Genomic DNA, 15,438 nt, shown 5'->3' on the forward strand with positions numbered 1-15,438 from the left:
GGCACTGCTAGTGCATCTATCAGATCCATTTGGGGATCCCACGACCTCGATCCGTACCTGGGTAGCTTGCTATTGAGACGGGACGCCATGAGATCTATCTCCGGTGTCCACCTGGGGATGGAGAGACCATTTCCCTGGATGGAAGGATTACCTGCTGAGAAAATCCGCCTCCCAGTTGTCCACACCCCGGATGTGGATCGCTGATGGTTAATGTAAGCCACTGTTATATTGTCTGATTGGAATCTGATAAACCAGGATGAACCCAGAAGTAGCCAAGCCTTCAAGGCCTTGAAGATTGCCCGTAGTTCCAAAATATTGATTGAGAGGGAGGACTCCTCCTGGGTCCACAACCCCTGTGCCTTTCTGGCACCCCAAACAGCTCCCCATCCGGACAGGCTTGTGTTTATAGTCACAATCTCCCAGGATGGTCTTAAGAAGCATGTTCCTTCGGGACAGATGATCTGGACAGAGCCACCAAGAGAGCGATTCTCTCGACCGGCTGTCTAATACGATCTGTTGAGACAGATCTGAATGATCGCCATTCCACTGCCTAAGCATGCACAGTTGTAAAGATCTAATACGGAACCTGGCAAAAGGAATGATGTCCATGCAGGATACCATGAGACCGATCTCAACTCCATACACTGAGCCACAGAGGGACTCAAGGAGGTCCGGAGGGCAAGACATGCCCAAAGTTAGCTTGCACCGTCTCTGGTCTGTTAGAAATATCTAATGGATATGGAGTCCATTATAGTACCCAGGAATTCCACCCTAGTATTTGGGATAAGAGAACTCTTTCCAAGTTTATCTTCCATCCATTTGATCAAAGAAGACTCAGAAGCGACTGAGAATTCTTCTGCAAGATGAAAGGATGGTGCTTGCACCAGAATATTGTCCAAGTATGGGGCTACTGCAATACCCTGAGTTCTGCCAACAGCTAGAAGAGCCCCCAGAACCTTTGTAAATATTCTTGGAGCAGTAGCTAGGCCAAAAGGAAGGGCAATGAAATGGAAGTGCTGGTCCAGGAATGCAAACCTCAGGAACTGAGCCAGCTTCCAAGTACTCTTGGGTTGCTCGGGCTTGGAGGAGGATTGCTGTAGTTGGGATTTGTCAGAACGAAAGAAGCGAAAATTAGAAGATTGTCGTCCCTTAGACTTTTTCTTATCTTGTGGTAGGAAGGCACCCTTGCCTCCGGTAACCGTAGAAATAATGGAGTCCAGGCCTGGACCAAATAAAATCTTCCACCAGAGCTCCTGGCAGGCTAGGACTGCAAAGCCAGAGGTCTTTGCATTTAGGCGAATAATTTGCATGTTCGCATAACAGATAAAATAATTAGCAATTCTCAGAGCTTTTAATTCTGTCTTGAACATCCTCAAGGGGAGACTCCACCTCAATGGGTTCCGAGAAGGAGTCGCACCAGTAGGTACCCGCTCCGGCAACTGCAGCCGCCGGTTGAAACAAAAATCCTGTATGTTGAAACATCTTTCTCAGAAAGGTTTCCATTTTCTTACCTTATTCTCTGTACGAAGAACTATCCTCAAGAGGTATAGTAGTACGTTTAGCAAGCGTAGAGATAGCACAATCCACCTTAGGAATGGAGCCCCACAAATCCAGTTGAGCATTCGGGACCGGGAACAACTTTTAAAAAGTAGATGAGGGGGAAAAGGAAGAACCAATTCTTTCCCATTCATTCTTAATAATGTTTGCCATCTTAACCGGCACAGGAAAAGTCAAAGGAACTTTCCTGTTTCATAAACTGTCTAATTAAGGTATCATAGGTTCTTCAGGCAGCGCGGCCTCTGGAACCTCTAATGTAGATAAAACCTCCTTCAATAAAAAATGCAAGTGCTCAATTTTAAATCTAAAGGACGGTTACTACGCAGCAGGAGCCTTAGACGCTAAGGACTCCGACCCAGAAAGTTCACCCTCTGAAGCTACAGAGGTTAACTCATCATCGGATAACTTGGATATAATAGCTAAATCCGATAAATAGATGACTCCGGGTCAGGAGAGCTATGTTTCTCTTGCGTTTGTTAGAGCTAGGTAATGCACTGAGGGTCACAGACACCGCAGTTTGCAACTGCGCAGCAAAGTCTGCAGGAAGGCCACCTCCGGATGGAGGATTAGATGTGCTACAGGGAACAGCATGTGGAGTCGATAATGTAGCAAGGGTAGTAATCTCACGGGACGCCGAGTCCTGAGGGGTAGACGGCTCAGAGGGACTAATAGCCTTAGCAGGATTGTCTCCCTTCTTAGACTTTATAATTGTGTTAAGGCATGTGGAACATAATTGAGTGGGCGGAAAAAAGACGGCCTCCTCACAATATAAATAGGTATGATTTAGTACAGAAGGAGTACCTTCTAATATGTCAGAGTCCTCCATAGCTCAGGTTATACCCACAGGAGGACACAAATAAAAACGTTTTTTTATTATAGAAAACTGCAACTTTATACTCTTTCTTAATGGCTGGGGCACTCACAACCTCCTTGACCAAGACAGTAAAAAGAGGAAACTCTCTCCTCAGGTTCAAGTCTCAGCAGGAATGGAGTAAATGAACATAGACCACACCCGGTCACGTGGAGTGCAAGACAGTACTTCCCCTGTTATTACAAGTACAGCAAGTAATAGGAGCTGTGCAATACTTTCAAAAACAAAAGTTAAACTTAAAAGTGAAACTTGTTTATTCCAGCTAAAAACACAGTATATCAGCCCAGGAAAAAAAAATCACACAAAGCAGCATGCAAATAATTAATACACTGATTAATTAAACCCAACTGTTCCATAAACCCCCTTCAGAGGATATTAACCCTGGATCCTATCAATGTATAAAGGAGCCACACTGTGACTGTGTTTTATGTGTTAAAATTGAAACACTTATCTCCAGGATCCATGCTGTGGAACAGAACACAGCCACCTAAGTGTGACAGTCTTATAGCAGCGCTCCTGACATGGACTTGAGTGGCATTTGACACGGACACTGATTGCTTAGGAGCTGTTAGCAGTAGTCTGGATGGTTTCTCAGAAAAACTTTCCCTGCATCTCCAGACTCTAACTTTCATCAATACTCTCACTGAGAGGTTGACATGACTACTTAAAACTCCAGTCCTATCTTAAAGGGCAGATACCCTTTTACAGGACTCTCCGAATCTTCTGATACTTCTCTGCCACCTAAAGTGACGAAAGGCAAAGAATTACTGGGGTAATGAGGAAGTGGGAGGGATATTTAAGTCTTTGGCTGGGGTGTCTTTGCCTTTTCCTGGAGGCCAGGTGTTGTATTTCCCAACAGTAAGGAATGAAGCCGTGGACTCTCCCCCATCTTAGGAAGGAAATGTATGTTGACTGGTATATTATTCTATAGCAACACAACAGAAATCTCTTGTAATTACAAGGTGTTTGCTGTCCCTTTAAAAGGGACACAAAAGTAAATTTAAACTTTCATCATTCAGAGAGAACATGCAGTTTTAAGAGACTTTCCAATTTACTTCCATTATAACATTGTGCAGAGTCTTTTTATATTCACACTTTTTGAGGCCTCAGCTACTACTGAGCATCTGCAAGAGTTCACAGTGTAAATGCATCTGTGATTGGGCTGTCACATAGTAAAAGGGGCCGGCAAATTAATGCAAATTTTTTAAATTTGTCAAAAAATTCAGATTAAGTGCTTTTGCATTGCCATTTTATTGTGCACATTTTGATTATGTATTGTTACTGTATTTAATCGTCCTTTAAGTTCTGGAGGTGATTTGATGCATTTGGAGGTAATGTTTCAACAAAAACATTAATCATAATGCTATACGTTTTTTTTTTTAGAACATGCAATTTATACATTACTGTCCCTAGCTAATTGTGTGTTTAACATCTAAAAAAAAGGGGTTTAACAACAGCTACAGACCCACACTTTGGGGTAAACAACGTTAGCAATGAACATTAATGCAAAAATAACATGTTGTTACAAATTATAATTTTCATTTTGCATTAGAATGTCCCTTTAAAGGGATATGAAACCCAAAAAAAATTCTTATGTGATTCAGACAGAGCATAATGTTTTAAAAAAGTTTCACAGTTACTTCTATTATCAAATTTGCTTTGTTTTCATGAAATTCTGAGTTGAAGAGATTCCAAGGTAGGCATCTGGAGCACTAGATGGCAAAAAACAGTGCTGCCATCTAGCGCTCTTGCAAATGGATGACAACATTTTTGCAAAACTGCTGCCATTAAAGTGAATGTAAAGTCAGTGACATTCGTTAACGCCACATTAACATTCTTAACAAATTAGGGGCACTTTAATTCATAATTTTTTTATATCCGAGTAATATCGTCAAATAATACCTTGTAATCTGCTCAATCTTCGTTCCAAACCTCCGCCCGTCATATTGTATTTTTGATTTACTTATTTTGCGGCATCAGATTACCAATCACAGTATTAATATTCCTCCTACTTCCCTGACCCTCCAAGACTATCGCATAACCAAGAGAAAGTAGTAAGAAAGATCGTAGGGTAAAGAGGTAAACTCCCGCCAACTAGGAAATGGGCAGGTTCGTGGACTCTTACTACCAAACAGTAAAATAATTTATCATCAGGTAAGAATAAATTATGTTTTCTTTCTTAAAGTGGTGAGAGCCCATGATTCCTTACTGTTGAGAATTAGTACCCAAACTGTGGATTCCTAGAAAAAATGGGTGGGACAAAAAATTAAAAAAAGGAAAGGCAGGCACATATTTACCAGGAACCACAGCCTGAAGAACCTTCCTTCCAAAAGCTGCCTACACCAAGGCAAACACATCAAAATGTTAAAAGTTTATGAAAGTATGCAAAGATAACCAAGTTGAAGCCTAGCAAATCTGTTCTACTGAAGTCTCATTTTTGAAGGCCCAAGAAGTATAGTCAAAAAAAGATGAATAAGGAGCAGTAATACGTAAAGGCGGCAACTGCCCTACCTCTAAGTAAGCCCTGTGTATCAAACATTCCCACTTTGAAGGTAAAGTAACATAACCCTTATGTTTACTTGAAAACAAATATCAAGCTTTTGGACTGACAAAGGTCTTTATTATGCAATAATCTCTCTTTTGAATAATTTGGATTAGGACACAAAGAAGAAAACAACAATTTCCTGGTCCTGGAAAAAACCTGAAAAAGAAACTGGACAAAGTTCATATGACCACCTTGTCCTAATAAAACACTATATACGGAGGATCCCAAAAAAGTGCTGACCACTCAGATACTCTCCTAGCTGAGGAAATGGCTAATAGAAAGAAAACCTTCCAGGATAGCAACTGTATATCTAATGCATGCTTAGGTTCAAATGGAGGAGATGGCAAAACCCTTAGGGCCAAATTCAACTTCCATGGAAGAGAAATGGATCTAATAGCAGTTCTGATTCTAACCTACGCCAAAACAAAAGCTTGAAATGTCTGGGACATGAGCAAACATGAGCAAGCATTCTGTACAATAAAACTGAAAATGCGGAAATGTGTCCCTTTAGGGTGCTGGCCGATAAACCCTTGTTTAAACCATCCTGAAAAAATTGTAAGATTCGAAAAATTATTACAGAATGCTATGCATAGCCCCATTCTGAACACCAGGAAAGATACACCTTCATTACAGAGTCAGAAAAACCCTTTTGAGAAAGAACTTTTCCAAGCAGTTAAACTGAGAGACTGAAGAACTTGATAAAAGGACCTTGAGATAATAGATCTGGACGTTGAGAAAGACATCATGAAGGAGCACTGGACATCTTAACAAGATCAGCATACCATGACCTTTTGCAAGATTGCAAAAATTAATTCTTGCTTGATCTGAGCAATCACCCTAAGAAGAAACACAATTGGTGGGGAAATAAAAACTTAATCAAAGGACCAAGGAACTGCTAGTGCATCTATAAATTTCCGCTTGAGGATTTCTTGACCTCAACCCATATTTGGACAGATTGTGGTTCAGGTAAGACACCATTAAGTTGATCCCTGGGAGACCTCAGCGATGCACCAACTGATGGAAAATCTCCTTATTTAGGGACCATTCCCCTGAGTGAAAGGCTGACGACTGAGATAATCCGTTTCCCAGTTGATCCCGGGAATGTGAATTGCTGAAATGGAGGATGAGAGAAACCTCTGTCAATGATTGATATAGGCTACTGCAGTGATGTTGTCGAACTAAAGACAAGGGAAAATAACTGACCTGAGGAGAGGCCAAGCTTGAAGTGCTCTGAAGATCGCACAGAGTTCCAAAATATTTATTGATAACCTCCCCTCTTGAGGAGACCAAGCTACCTGAGACCGTCGAGAGGCCCAGATTGCGCCCCCAACCAGAGAAGCTGACGTCCATAATAATTATTTCCTATGAAGGACGAAGAAAGACCATCCCCTGAGAAACTGGAATGGGGGACATCCACCAAAAAGATATAATTAACTGGGGCAGGTTGGTGTAGTCTCTATTCCACTGCATTGGCATACATAGTTGTAGTGGACACAAAATGTAACCTTGCAAATGGGTAGGATGCTGCCACCATCAGGTCCACTACTATCATGCACTGAACCACAGAAGGCTGAAAAAGAGATTGCAGATTCCGACAGTCAGACTGAAGCTTGATCTTGCGTTGATCTGTTAAAAACAATCCACATGCAGGCCAAGTCTATGATCACTCACAGAAATGACACCCTTGTAAGAAGAGTCAGAGAAATCTTGGCAACGTTTACCTTCTAACCATGATAGCGAAGAAACCATAATAGTTTCTCTGAATGAACAGTCGCTAACAGTAAAAGGAGGGAGCTTGAACCTAAATACCGTCCAAGTAGAGAGCAACAGACATAACCGGAGCTCTGACGACTGACAGTGGTGCCCCCAGAACTTTGGTAAAAAACCCGGGTTCTCTAGGTAGACCAAAAGGAATAGCTACAAACTGATGTTTCTACATGAAGGCAAATAAAGCAACTGGCGACATTCTCTGTGAATAGGGATGTGCAAGTAAGCATCCTTCAAATCTATAGTTGTCATGAACTGACCTTGGATAACTAAAGGAAGAATTGATCTGATAGTTCAAAAATATAAGGTTTTCAGATCCAGGTTGGTTCTGACGTTCCCTCATCCTTTGGAACGATAAAAGATTAGAATAGAATCCCTTCTTTCGTACTGACATGGGAACAGGCACAATCACTCCTATGTTCTCCAAATCTTGAACACACTGAAAGAATGACAAACCTCTCTCTAGGAGACTGCGAACAAACAAATAAAAAGGTTGTGGTGGTGGCTGCCCTTAAAGTGAATGTAAACTTTAATGAATTAAAGCCCATTATCAAATAATAATCTTAAAAATAGGGGAACTTTTATTCATTAAAGTTTACACAGGTGCTTATTTTTTTAACATACTTACCTTCGCGTTATGGTAAATACTTACCTTTGCGTTATGCTAAAGAAAGCAGGAGCTGCAGGTGGAGCATCAGCGTTATGTTTACAAAACGCAAAGGTAAGTATTTGAAAAAATAAGCATCCTTGTAAACTTTAATGAATTAAAGTGCCCCTGTTTTTAAGATTATTATTTTATACTGACCTTTAATTCATTAAAGTTTACATTCACTTTAACAGAAAATTAAAGTAGACAATATAGAGTTGTATCAAGTGAAAAGTGTTCAGTACAGTTTTTCATATCAATACCTCTAAAACCACAATCCCGTTGCAGACTACAGCCATGTTAAAATACCCATAAAGACAATACATCATCATTGGGAGACAACACATCATCATTGGGAGACAGTACTGCAGTCCAGGGCATTAGGCTGGAGAAATTTCAAGACACCTACCACGAAGCTTCCTCCTTATCGCAGACCACAATACAGAGCATAGTCTGTATGTAAGCTACACCGGTGAGAGTGATGATACCTTTCATTTAACAACATTACAGCCTACTGTATGAATTCTCAAGAGGAACATTAATCATCGTCCTTACCTATACTGTGGTACTGCCAGCGGTAGTAAATCCTTTCAGGTAGTAGTTGTAGAATTTTCTAGGGAGAGGGGAAAAAAAACGTTATCAACAAACAATGCACTAAAGCAAAATATAACATCATTATAAAAGGCCCTTCTAACAGTTCATAGGAGGATTTAGGCACATGTAAAGAAAGGCACCAATGACAACACTGAACAAAACTGTTGATTTGGGTTATATAGATTTTGCCTTATTTGTTTTACTTTAAAAACACACCAACAAGTGAATATGACCAACCCACTTTTAATATGTCATTTTAATGCTTTTTGGATCATGACATCTGACAAATGTCATTTGAGGGGCTAAATAATGAAAGCTATTTGCAGTAATTCTGTTGTATTCCACCTCAAGCTGTTGATATGTATTGCATGGCTATGTGATGTTATAGTGCATGTCTACGAATCTACGCTTCTGTTACTTCTGTTATCTAATTGCTTCACTCTAAATATGCCCAGTCCCTGTTGATTGGTGGCTACACATAGATGCCTCGTGTGATTGGCTCACCCATGTGCATTGCTATTTTTTTCAACAAAGGATATCTAAAGAATTAAGTAAATTAGATAACAGAAGTACATTGGAATGTTGTTTAAAACTACATTCTCTATTTGAATCATGAAATAAAAAATTTGGGTTTCATATCCATTTAATTTATACTTTATATGCCTATGACTCTCAAATACTAAATTCAAACAAGACAGGTGAACCCAAAAAGAAGACTGGGATCTCCAAGTGAATATCTCACTGTGTTGACCAAAAGAAAAATCTGGCCTCAGACAGAACTGCTTGTGCAGGCTTAAAAGTAAACTAACTTATTTTGCACATGCATATTCTTCACCACAATATCATCCTCAGGTTTAAAAAACATAATTTATGCTTACCTGATAAATTCCTTTCTTCTGTAGTGTGATCAGTCCACGGGTCATCATTACTTGTGGGATATTAACTGCTCCCCTACAGGAAGTGCAAGAGGATTCACCCAGCAGAGTTGCTATATAGCTCCTCCCCTCTACGTCACCTCCAGTCATTCGACCAAGGACCAACGAGAAAGGAGAAGCCAAGGGTGTAGTGGTGACTGGAGTATAATTTAAAAAATATTTACCTGCCTTAAAAAACAGGGCGGGCCGTGGACTGATCACACTACAGAAGAAAGGAATTTATCAGGTAAGCATAAATTATGTTTTCTTCTGTTAAGTGTGATCAGTCCACGGGTCATCATTACTTGTGGGATACCAATACCAAAGCAAAAGTACACGGATGACGGGAGGGATAGGCAGGCTCTTTATACAGAAGGAACCACTGCCTGAAGAACCTTTCTCCCAAAAATAGCCTCCGAGGAAGCAAAAGTGTCAAATTTGTAAAATTTGGAAAAAGTATGAAGCGAAGACCAAGTTGCAGCCTTGCAAATCTGTTCAACAGAGGCCTCATTCTTAAAGGCCCAAGTGGAAGCCACAGCTCTAGTGGAATGAGCTGTAATTCTTTCAGGAGGCTGCTGTCCAGCAGTCTCATAAGCTAAACGAATTATGCTACGAAGCCAAAAAGAGAGAGAGGTAGCAGAAGCCTTTTGACCTCTCCTCTGACCAGAGTAAACGACAAACAGGGAAGACGTTTGTCGAAAATCTTTAGTTGCCTGTAAATAAAATTTAAGGGCACGAACTACATCCAGATTGTGCAAAAGACGTTCCTTCCTCGAAGAAGGATTTGGGCACAAGGATGGAACAACAATCTCCTGATTGATATTCCTGTTAGTGACTACCTTAGGTAAGAACCCAGGCTTAGTACGCAGAACTACCTTATCCGAGTGAAAAATCAAATAAGGAGAATCACAATGTAAGGCTGATAACTCAGAGACTCTTCGAGCCGAGGAAATAGCCATTAAAAATAGAACTTTCCAAGATAACAACTTTATATCAATGGAATGAAGGGGTTCAAACGGAACACCCTGTAAAACGTTAAGAACAAGGTTTAAACTCCATGGTGGAGCCACAGCTTTAAACACAGGTTTAATCCTGGCCAAAGCCTGACAAAAAGCCTGAACGTCTGGAACTTCTGACAGACGCTTGTGTAACAGAATGGACAGAGCTGAGATCTGTCCCTTTAAGGAACTAGCGGATAACCCCTTTTCTAAACCTTCTTGTAGAAAAGACAATATCCTAGGAATCCTAACCTTACTCCAAGAGTAACCTTTGGATTCGCACCAATATAGGTATTTACGCCATATTTTATGGTAAATCTTTCTGGTAACAGGCTTCCTAGCCTGTATTAAGGTATCAATAACTGACTCAGAAAAACCACGCTTTGATAAGATCAAGCGTTCAATTTCCAAGCAGTCAGCTTCAGAGAAGTTAGATTTTGATGTTTGAAAGGACCCTGAATCAGAAGGTCCTGTTTCAGAGGTAACGACCAAGGTGGACAGAATGACATGTCCACCAGATCTGTATACCAAGTCCTGCGTGGCCATGCAGGCGCTATTAGAATCACTGATGCTTTCTCCTGTTTGATTCTGGCAATCAATCGAGGAAGCATCGGGAAAGGTGGAAACACATAAGCCATCCTGAAGGTCCATGGTGCTGTCAAGGCATCTATCAGGACCGTTCCCGGATCCCTGGATCTGGACCCGTAGCGCGGAAGCTTGGCGTTCTGTCGAGACGCCATGAGATCTATCTCTGGTTTGCCCCAACGTCGAAGTATTTGGGCAAAGACCTCTGGATGAAGTTCCCACTCCCCCGGATGAAAAGTCTGACGACTTAAGAAATCCGCCTCCCAGTTCTCCACTCCCGGGATGTAGATTGCAGACAGGTGGCAAGAGTGAGACTCTGCCCAGCGAATTATCTTCGATACTTCCATCATTGCTAGGGAGCTTCTTGTCCCTCCCTGATGGTTGATATAAGCTACAGTCGTGATGTTGTCCGACTGGAACCTGATGAACCCCCGAGTTGCTAACTGGGGCCAAGCCAGAAGAGCATTGAGGACTGCTCTCAATTCCAGAATGTTTATTGGAAGAAGACTCTCCTCCTGATTCCATAGTCCCTGAGCCTTCAGAGAATTCCAGACAGCGCCCCAACCTAGTAGGCTGGCGTCTGTTGTTACAATTGACCAGTCTGGCCTGCTGAATGGCATTCCCCTGGACAGATGTGGCCGATAAAGCCACCATAGAAGAGAATTTCTGGTCTCTTGAATGGAATGAAGGACACGGCATTCATTTTGAAGTTTTGTTAACCTGTCCTCTGTCAGGTAAATCTTCATTTCTACAGAATCTATCAGAGTCCCCAGGAAGGGAACTCTTGTGAGTGGAAAGAGAGAACTTTTCTCTTCGTTCACTTTCCATCCATGCGACCTTAGAAATGCCAGTACTATCTCTGTATGAGATTTGGCAGTTTGAAAGCTTGAAGCTTGTATCAGTATGTCGTCTAAGTACGGAGCTACTGAAATTCCTCGCGGTCTTAGTACCGCCAGAAGAGTGCCCAGAACCTTTGTGAAGATTCTTGGAGCCGTAGCCAGTCCGAATGGAAGAGCTACAAACTGGTAATGCCTGTCTGAAAAGGCAAACCTTAGATACCGGTAATGACTTCTGTGAATCGGTATGTGAAGGTAAGCATCCTTTAAATCCACTGTGGTCAAGTACTGACCCTCTTGGATCATGGGCAAAATTGTTCGAATAGTTTCCATCTTGAACGATGGAACTCTTAGGAATTTGTTTAGGATCTTTAAATCCAAGATTGGCCTGAAGGTTCCCTCTTTTTTGGGAACTACAAACAGATTTGAGTAAAACCCTTGTCTTTGTTCCAACCGCGGAACTGGATGGATCACTCCCATTAATAAAAGATCTTGTACGCAGCGTAGAAACGCTTCCTTCTTTGTTAGGTTTGTTGACAACCTTGACAGATGAAATCTCCCTCTTGGGGGAGAGGATTTGAAGTCCAGAAGGTATCCCTGAGATATGATCTCTAACGCCCAGGGATCCTGAACATCTCTTGCCCAAGCCTGGGCGAAGAGGGAAAGTCTGCCCCCCACTAGATCCGGTCCCGGATCGGGGGCCCTCAATTCATGCTGTCTTAGGGGCAGCAGCAGGTTTTCTGGCCTGTTTGCCCCTGTTCCAGGACTGGTTAGGTTTCCAGCCTTGTCTGTAGCGAGCAACAGCTCCTTCCTGTTTTGGTGCAGAGGAAGTTGATGCTGCTCCTGCTTTGAAATTACGAAAGGAACGAAAATTGGACTGTCTAGCCTTGGCTTTGGCCTTGTCCTGAGGCAGGGCATGACCTTTACCTCCTGTAATGTCATCAATAATCTCTTTCAAGCCGGGCCCGAATAAGGTCTGCCCTTTGAAAGGAATATTAAGCAATTTAGATTTAGACGTAACATCAGCTGACCAGGATTTTAGCCACAGAGCTCTGCGTGCCTGAATGGCGAATCCTGAATTTTTAGCCGCAAGTTTAGTTAAATGTACTACGGCATCTGAAATAAATGAATTAGCTAACTTAAGGAATTTAAGTTTGTGTGTGATGTCATCTAGTGTGGATGATTGAAGTGTCTCTTCCAGAGACTCAAACCAAAATGCTGCTGCAGCCGTGACAGGCGCAATACATGCAAGAGGTTGCAATATAAACCCTTGTTGAACAAACATTTTCTTAAGGTAACCCTCTAATTTTTTATCCATTGGATCTGAAAAAGCACAGCTATCCTCCACTGGGATAGTGGTACGCTTAGCTAAAGTAGAAACTGCTCCCTCCACCTTAGGGACCATTTGCCATAAGTCCCGTGTGGCGGCGTCTATTGGAAACATTTTTCTGAATATAGGAGGGGGTGAGAAAGGCACACCGGGTCTATCCCACTCCTTAGTAACAATGTCAGTAAGTCTCTTAGGTATAGGAAAAACGTCAGTACTCGTCGGTACCGCAAAATATTTATCCAACCTACACATTTTTTCTGGGATTGCAACTGTTACAATCATTCAGAGCCGCTAATACCTCCCCTAGTAACACACGGAGGTTCTCAAGCTTAAATTTAAAATTTGAAATGTCTGAGTCCAGTTTATTTGGATCAGAACCGTCACCCACAGAATGAAGCTCTCCGTCTTCACGTTCTGCAAACTGTGACGCAGTATCAGACATGGCCCTTGCATTATCAGCGCACTCTGTTCTCATCCCAGAGTGATCACGTTTACCTCTTAGTTCTGGTAGTTTAGCCAAAACTTCAGTCATAACAGTAGCCATATCTTGTAATGTGATTTGTAATGGCCGCCCAGATGCACTCGGCGCTACAATATCACGCACCTCCTGAGCGGGAGATGCAGGTACTGACACGTGAGGCGAGTTAGTCGGCATAACTCTCCCCTCGTTGTTTGGTGAAATATGTTCAATTTGTACAGATTGATTATTTTTTAAAGTAGCATCAATACATTTAGTACATAAATTTCTATTGGGCTCCACTTTGGCATTAACACATATAGCACAGAGATATTCCTCTGAATCAGACATGTTTAACACACTAGCAAATAAACAGCAACTTGGAAATACTTTTCAAAGTAATTTACAAATAATATGAAAACGAACTGTGCCTTTAAGAAGCACAGAAAAATATTATAACAGATAAAATAATTAAGTTATAGCATCAATCTTTGTCAGAATATACAGTTTTAGCAAAGGATTGTTCCCCTCAGCAAATGATAACTAACCCAGGCAGCAGAAAAAAATACACAAATAAACGTTTTTTATATCACAGTCAATACAATCAGCACAGCTCTGCTGTATGATTACTTCCCTCAAAAAAAGACTCTTGAGATCCCTGAACTCTGTAGAGATGAACCGGATCATGCAGGAAGAAAATGAACCTCTGACTGAGTTTTTCTGATGCATAGTAAAAGCGCCAAAAATGGCCCCTCCCCCACACACATAACAGTGAGAGGGATCAGTGAACTGCTCTAATTTAAATCAAAACTATTGCCAAGTGGAAAAAAAGTGCCCAAAACATTTTTTCACCCAGTACCTCAGAGAAAAAAACGTTTTTACATGCCAGCAAAAAAACGTTTTACCTCAATAATTAATTGTCATTTAAAACCTATTGCAAGTCCCTGCAAAATAGGTTAAGTCTATGTATACAGTTTAAAAGCCAGAGAAGTACCATTTCCCAGAAAACTGAAGTGTAAAATATACATACATGACAGCCTGATATCAGCTACATCTACTGCATTCAAGGCTGAGTTTACATTATAACGGTATGGCAGGATTTTCTCATCAATTCCATGTCAGAAAATAATAAACTGCTACATACCTCTTTGCAGATTAATCTGCCTGCTGTCCCCTGATCTGAAGTTTACCTCTCCTCAGATGGCCGAGAAACAGCAATATGATCTTAACTACTCCGGCTAAAATCATAGAAAAACTCAGGTAGATTCTTCTTCAAATTCTACCAGAGAAGGAATAACACACTCCGGTGCTATTATAAAATAACAAACTTTTGATTGAAGATATAAAAACTAAATATATCACCATAGTCCTCTCACACATCCTATCTAGTCGTTGGGTGCAAGAGAATGACTGGGGGTGACGTAGAGGGGAGGAGCTATATAGCAACTCTGCTGGGTGAATCCTCTTGCACTTCCTGTAGGGGAGCAGTTAATATCCCACAAGTAATGATGACCCGTGGACTGATCACACTTAACAGAAGAAATATATATTTACATGAGATTGTGCAATACAAGCACTCTCAGAATCGACATCACTAATAAATTATCATAATAACACAAACTTTAAAATATAACACAAAAAAATTATGTATTTATAATTTTAAAAAAAGTGTATTTGGGATCCTTTGTTTCTCCAGCTCTCAGGATCATATATCACAGAGCTGTGTGTGAAATATTCAGCTCGGTGTCTGCAGAATGTTGTAGTAACGGTGCGGACAGGAGGGAGTGAGATCCCTGCAGGACGGAACAAGCAGGGAGAAACGGCTACGTGCTGTTAGTTTATATCGGCAGCTTTTCTAATGTTTAAACATTATACAGACAGCTCCAGCATGGGGGCTGGCTGTAAGGACACTAGTTAGGGAGTGAGGGAAAAACAATTTATGTAAGAACTTACCTGATAAATTAATTTCTTTCATATTGGCAAGAGTCTATGAGCTAGTGACGTATGGGATATGCAATCCTACCAGGAGGGGCAAAGTTTTCCAAACCTTAAAATGCCTATAAATACACCCCTCACCACAGCCCCCAAGGCAGAACATACAGTGATCTGAGATGTCATCGCAGATAATGCAGCATGTCTGCAGAAAGAACAGGACACATGCAGGAACCGTTACGGCTTGAACTTTGTAGTGCTGCTCCACATTAGACATTTCTCTTCAAACAGAGCTGTGCTCTGGTTGCAGTGTATAAGTTTTTCTTAACACAGTGCATCCAGAGCAAAGTGCTGTTTGAAGTGAGCAGTCAAATATGCAGTAGCGCTGCAAAGCAGCAGCAGCACA

The 15,438-nt window shown here is 41.4% G+C and overlaps 1 protein-coding gene across 2 annotated transcripts in view; it reads right to left on the minus strand.

The window, feature by feature from the left end:
* RALGAPA2 (Ral GTPase activating protein catalytic subunit alpha 2) overlaps positions 1 to 15,438 on the minus strand; it is a 1,332,894-nt gene that overhangs the window by 1,164,334 nt on the left and 153,122 nt on the right. For both annotated transcript variants that reach the window (XM_053712011.1, XM_053712010.1), the window contains exon 4: positions 7,942 to 7,999. In XM_053712011.1, coding sequence (XP_053567986.1) covers positions 7,942 to 7,999 — 58 coding nt within the window. The remainder of the gene's footprint in view (positions 1 to 7,941; positions 8,000 to 15,438) is intronic.

Source organism: Bombina bombina, chromosome 4 (genome assembly GCF_027579735.1).
Source record: "Bombina bombina isolate aBomBom1 chromosome 4, aBomBom1.pri, whole genome shotgun sequence".
In the NCBI taxonomy this organism is placed as follows: Eukaryota; Metazoa; Chordata; class Amphibia; order Anura; family Bombinatoridae; genus Bombina; species Bombina bombina.